The sequence below is a fragment of the Macaca nemestrina genome, chromosome 6 (genome assembly GCF_043159975.1).
Source record: "Macaca nemestrina isolate mMacNem1 chromosome 6, mMacNem.hap1, whole genome shotgun sequence".
Classification (NCBI taxonomy): domain Eukaryota; kingdom Metazoa; phylum Chordata; class Mammalia; order Primates; family Cercopithecidae; genus Macaca; species Macaca nemestrina.
In genome coordinates, this window is record NC_092130.1 from 4,889,650 (window position 1) to 4,896,143 (window position 6,494).

General features: G+C 49.2%; 1 protein-coding gene across 5 annotated transcripts in view; it reads right to left on the minus strand.

Moving 5' to 3' along the window:
* LOC105480919 (sideroflexin 1) overlaps positions 1-3,618 on the minus strand; it is a 47,129-nt gene extending 43,511 nt beyond the window's left edge. For 4 of the 5 annotated variants that reach the window (XM_011740114.3, XM_011740108.3, XM_011740110.3 and 1 more), the window contains exons 1-2: positions 3,501-3,612; positions 2,248-2,349 (exon numbers count right to left, since the gene is read on the minus strand). In XM_011740114.3, the coding sequence (XP_011738416.1) occupies positions 2,248-2,253 (6 nt within the window). In that variant the 5' untranslated portion in view covers positions 2,254-2,349; positions 3,501-3,612. Of the gene's footprint in view, positions 1-2,247; positions 2,350-3,500 lie in introns of all 5 variants that reach the window. The other variant, XM_011740109.3, reaches the window with a different exon arrangement.
* Between the last annotated feature and the right edge of the window lie 2,876 nt (positions 3,619-6,494).

Here is a 6,494-nt window from a genome sequence, read left to right on the forward strand (position 1 = left end):
CATGACGGAGCACCCAGACACTAAGCTTTCCATGCATGGTTAGATTGCTAAATCCTTATGACAGCCCTCCAAGTTATCTTCCCCTGTTTTCTAGAGCCACTCGGAGAAATTTAGTGCCATGCCCAAGATGACACAGCCTTCACAGTTCTATCTGACTCTGAAACTCAATTCTGAGTCTTTGGAGGCCAGAGAACATGTGTCTGACAAGGACAATCACACTAACTCAAGGAGCCTAAAAAGCAAATTCCCTGATTTCTGTTTGGGCTGGGCATCTGCATATAGTATCCCTTTCTTATGGGCGTGGTCACACAGGGGATCGAATTATAGATCAGAGAGTTGAATTCTGTGCAAAGCATCAGATTCATTCCAAGGGTATTTCCATTCAGCAATGGATTTGTGTTGCATATGCTTCCCTATTCCAGGATAGCTCTGCATGGAGACGTGGGGCCTGCCTAGAATCAGGAATACACGGAAAATCAAGGCCTCCTGCCCTTCCCACTGCCATGTCCTCCCCCCCATGCAGATCCCACTATTCTATTAACTTTAAAACACCCATCTACCAGGCGTGGTGGCTCACGCCCATAATCCCAGCACCTTGGGAGGCTGAGGTGAGTGGATCATGAGGTCAGGAGATCGAGACCATCCTGGCTAACATGGTGAAACCCCGTCTCTACTAAAAATACAAAAAAATTAGCCAGCCATGGTGGTGGGCCCCTGTAATACCAGCTACTCTGGAGGCTGAGGCAGAAGAATCACTTAAACCCAGGAGGCAGAGGTTGCAGTGAGCAGAGATCGTACCACCGCACTCCAGCCTGGGCAACAGAGCGAGGCTCCGTCCCCAAAAACAAACAAACAAACAACAACAACAAAAACCAAAAACACTGATGTAACATTACAACCACTGCTCATATTCCGGTCCTTAAGATCAACTATGGGTGTGGATTTCTTAAGCAGTATTTTAGGATGGGTGATGTTATTACCAGTTAAAACAAATTCTATTGATTTCTATTTGAGATGGTGGTATCAGCTTGGAAAAAAATGACAAACACTACCCAACTGTAATATTTTAGACATATTCGGATGAAGTTTTACCATCCATTTATAGGAATCAACTCAGGGATGCCATATACCAAAGTCTATAAAACTACTTTACAAATTAACAGCTGCTAAAGAAAAACTTAGTAACTTTGAACTTTGTATAATTAAGTGCAGGTTTGATACATGGTCTAACTTAATGATTTTTCACATTCTGGACAACAGCTCTTTGTTCCCCCCTTTTTAAAACAATGGATTCACTACTTCTGATTTCTTACCTTTAACCACAAAGGAAAAATTGGTCACACTCATGTTTCTACTCTAACCGAATGCAGCTCACCACTGCTACACAACAGGATACAGATGCCTGACTTCAATGTAAGGCTTCCAGAACAACAAAGTTCGATGACGGGTCTGCTCTTACGGCCTTTGTGCCCTGGCTGTCCTCTCAGCTTTCTTTGCAGAAAGTGAGGAGCAGGAAGGGATATCCCTGCCAGTTGGTGCCTTTCTGTAGCCATCCCCATGGGATTTCATAAAACTTCTACAGAAAATTAAGAACATGCTAAACATTTCACTGATCCTGAATTATGACACCCCTTGCCACACAGGTTCCTCTCTAACAACTGTAACCACAGATATCATCCCTCTTCTGAACATCCATGTGGCCTGAAAGCCTCAATCTAACCTTTGAATATGTACTGAGCTGAGATGGGAGCTGATAGCTCCTCACTGCCAAACACTGTATTTTTTTTTTTTTTTTTTGAGACGGAGTCTTGCTTTGTCCCCAGGCTGGAGTGCAGTGGTGCGATCTCGGCTGGCCGCAAGCTCCGCTTACCGGGTTCACGCCAGTCTCCTGCCTCAGCCTCCAGAGTCCTGGGTCCACAGGCGCCCGCCACCACGCCTGGCTAATTTTTTGTATTTTTAGTAGAGACGGGGTTTCAACGTGTTAGCCAGGATGGTCTTGATCTCCTGACCTCGTGATCCGCCCGCCTCGGCCTCCCAAAGCGCTGGGATTACAGGCGTGAGCCACCACGCCTGGCCCAAACACTGTATTTTTGAAAGTGAGACACCTGCTCAGTGCTGAGGAGAGAAAGAACCTGCTTGAGGTTCCCGAACTTCTTGGTAGCCACCCCATTCATCCTCCCAAACAATTCCCTCTCATCTTTTACATCAAGTCTGAAGCTGTAGGAGCTGCAAAGCCCCCTCATTTACCTGCATCCTCCTTGGGCACCTATGACAATCCCGGGAACATTGAAGCAGATCAAACGGGGGATGGACAAAGAATGGAGAATCCAGAGGCACCCAAGTCAAAATCTAGAAGTCAAGGCAGAAGAGGGACTAGGACTGTGAGAAATGCACAAGGGAAAAGCTATGGGGACTCAGAAAAGAGTTGCCTACGGAGCAGCTAAGTGCCCAAGCTCTGGGGTCAAGCAGAGCTAGGCTTTTTCATTCAGGCAGCCAACAAATATTCACTGAGGGCCTTCTTGGTGCAGGCAATTGTTATGTGCAGGGGATAGAAAGGCTGAGCAAGACAAAATAGGCCCTGTTCACATGAGGAGAAGGAAACAACCACCTTTAATTTCAACTAGTGACAAAAGACACTAAAGAAAAAATCTAGAGTTTGTGTTACAAACGGTGTGTGTGGGAATGGGGGTGCAATTTTAGGCAGCATAGCCAAGAAAAAGCATCTTTGAGAACGCAGCATTTACGACTGAGACTCAGATGGCCTTGGACTATGGATGGCCAGCTGTGCGACCTTGGGCACTCAACCTCTCTCAGCCCCAGTTTTCTCATCTGGAACCCAGTACCTCGCAGGGCTGGAAGAGTGTAAAACTACATGGACCTAAGTCACCTGGCACGCACTTAGTAGACTGTTTATTGTCATTCTGGGCAGGTTAGAGACCTGTGACAGATGTGAAAGTTCAGGAGAAAAGCAACTACTATTCCAAGAATCTACTTCCTTGCACATCACCTTCCTACTGGATTGCGAGTTCCAGGACAGGAACCAGGTGGTCTCCCCTCCGACCCCAGCACCAGGAGGCAAAGCTGAGAGCGCGGAGCGCAGGGTCAGGCACCGGGCCACCTGGCTGCCGCTGTCCGGGACGCAGCCATCTTGGTGTCCCCGCGGCGAGTTCGCCACGCAGGCGCCGAAGACAGCGCGGCCAGGCGCGCGGGGACGCGGCGGAGGGCTCTCCCCACCGGAGAGGAGGCCCACGGGATGCTGGGCCTCGGGATGCTGGAAGCGGGGTGCTGTCCGGCAGCAGGATGGCAGGGATCCCCAGGTGCAGGGACCCCCCGGCCCGAGGCATCCCCGGCCCGCGAAGGGGCTTCCGACCTCCCAGCCCGGGGTCTCCCGGCAGCCGGCCCGCAGGTGCACGGCCCAAGCCTGCCCGAGCCTGCGCGCCTCCGCCGGGCCCCCTGCGCGTTTCCCACCCACCTGGCTCTGCCTGCCTCCCGCGACTCACCGCTCCCCCCGGGCCGCAGCGTGCGCAGCTCGCAGGTCCCGCTCAGTGCAGCCTTTGCCGCCACCGGAAGCGCTTCTCCCGCCACGGTGTCCTCGCGCGTCCCCGGAGCGCGTCCTCGTGCGGGCCTGCGAGCGCGCGTCCGCGCCCCGGAGCTACAGGCTCAGGGACCCGCCCTCCCGGTCCAGGCCCCGCCCCGCGCGCGCGACTCCGCTTCTGGCTTAGCGACCGCGCCCCGGCTCCGGGAGAACTCCAAGCCCATCCTCACCGTGGTGTGGGGCTCTGCGCGGGCCGGGGCCACTGTTTTCCATTTGGGTTTCCCTTAAGGAACTGCCTCTTTATCATTTCTTTATTCCCGGGGCCTGGCATAGCCAGCGTCCATTCACGCACTCATTTACCCAATTAAAGTGTGGAGCTTGGCAAGACTGGCGCTACAAGGCGATTTTAGGACTTTAGTGCCACAACCTGATTTACGTCTTAAAAAATACCGCCGCCACCACCACCACCCCGTCTTCTTTATGGAAAACAGACTGTGTGGGAGGGGATGTGCAGGCAGAGAGGCTGTTTAGCGAGATGCTGAGGTTATCCAGGAGAGGAATCATGGTGTTTTGGACCAGGTGGGTAACCTGGGCATATTTAAAGGGCAAATGAAATCTAATAAATGGTGAATTACATCATAAATTTCATAGGAAGATTCCATTTTTAAAGATGTAAATTCTCTCCCAAATGACCTATGACAATTCCAAAAAATTTTTTGACACTGGTGTGCATGGTGGAGTGTGTGTTATAACTGCACAAGCAGACTGCAAAATGTATATGAAAAAAATAAAGAGCCAGAAATAGCCAAGCAAGCTTTGAAGAAAAGAGCAAGGCCGAGTGACTTGTCCTACAGATACAAAACTTGTTATAAAACAATGGTAAATAAGAAAGGTGGTGTGTTTGCTCCGGGGTCAGCGAAGCTTCATGGAGCCAAACAGAGTTGCCAGCCTGCACATGTAGAAATCTGCTGTGATTTGGCATCGCAGGTCAGGGGAAAAAGGTTGGATATTCGTTAAACAGTACTGGGATAGCCAAATCCCTACTTGTGTAATGCATGAAACTAAACTCCAGGTGGATTAACGATCCAAATGTGAAAAACAAAACTTCCAAAACTTAAGCAATATGTCACAGATAGTTTGAGTGGTATTCCTCATCCTCCAAATTCCTGTGAATATTTAACTAGCTTTTTCTCTGTACCATACCCTGTGCCAAGTGCTGGGCTCAAAAAGATATACAAAAGATCGCCCCTTCTTGGCTGGGCACTGTGGCTCACGCCTATAATCTTAGCACTTTGGGAGGCCGAAGTGGGTGGATCACCTGAGCTCAGAAGTTTAAGCCTGGACAACATGGTAAAACCCCATCTCTACCAGAAATACAAAAAATTAGCTGGGCATGGTGGCGCGTGGTCCCAGCTACTCAGGAGGCTAAGGTAGGAGGATTGCTGGAGCCTGGGATGTGGAGGTTGCAGTAAGCTGTGATTGTGCCACTGCGCTCCAACCTAGGTGATAGAGTGAGACCCTGTCTCTCTCTCTCTCACACAAAAGAAAACTAACAATTATTTACAAATTTACAAAAGAAAAAACTAAAACCAGTTTCTCCAAAGAGCTTATGAGCAAGGAGATAGACATGTAAATACTTGCTTAAAATAAATGGTAACAATTCAATAGGAAACTTGCAACAGTAGAGTGTGGAATATATTGTATAACTAAGTGTCCTGAGAACACAGAGAAGGGATTGACTAGTTGCCTGCAGAATGGGCATGTGGAAGAGGTTTAGTAGATACAAATGTATCAGTTGTCTGTTGCCACAGTAATGCTATATGACAACCACAAAACCTTGGGACTATGCAACAGTAAACATTTAGTTTTGTTCCTGAGTGTATGGGTTGGCTGGGAGGTTCTGCTGACCCGAGCTGGGCTCTGCAGAGCTTGCTCATGTGTCTGTGGTCACCTTTGGGCCATCAGTGGCATTGCTGATCTTGGCAGAGCTCTCTCATAGGTGTCTGGGGCCTCAGCCAAGATTACTGGGTCCAGATGGCTCTGCTCCACGTCTCATTCCTGCAGCAGGCTGGCCTGGACATGTTCACATAGCAAAGGCAGAGAAAGGCTAGAATAGATGAACTCAAGGCCTCTTGAGGCCAAGGCTTGAAAATGGCAAACCTTCATTTCCAAGGCATCCTATTGGTCAAAGCAGGTCAACAAGGCCAGCCGCTATTCAGGGTGAAATAGACTTTATCTTTTGATGAGAGAAACTGCCAAGCAACATGGCAAGCAGGTGTAGATATATAGACTGGTGGAGAATTGTGGATTTTTTTTTTATTAAAAAATTCCGTCATGTGTAGTTTTTGTCTTTCCAGCATCTCAATTTCTCTTGGGGAATTCCCCTCCCGCATTTCACTGGATCTCGTCCAATTATCAATCGTGGTACTTGATCTTCTCCTGTCTGCCACAGTCATGGGTACGTGGCCCAAGCTGGGCCAGAATTCCACCCTGAATTTATATGTAGGTGCTGGGGAAGAGAAGTAACCCCTCCTCCCTGCCTCCCTTCCCCACCACACACATATATTGGGACAACTGATCTAAGAGAATGTGGATTGAGGGCCGCTGGAGCTGTGGAAGGGAAGCCAGGCTAAAAGATGTGAGAGGGACAGAGGTCAGATGGCATCATGTCAGGCTCTGGACTCAGCCAAGCCTGAGGCTAGATCTGCCTCCTGGTCTGCCTCCTGGGCTTCCAGCTATGGGAGTCAATAGACCCCACCCCCACCCCAACTCTTTTCTTTTCCCTTGCTTGTCTTTTTTCCTTCTTTTTAAAATCTTAAGCTCTTGTGAGCTGGATTTTCATCCCTAACTAACTGGGGTGAGGAGATGTTCATAGAGGTGGTGACATCCGAGCTAGTGCAACTAAATTTGAAAAAGTGGGAACAGCAGATGGATGAAGGAAGAAAAATGAGAGGGAATT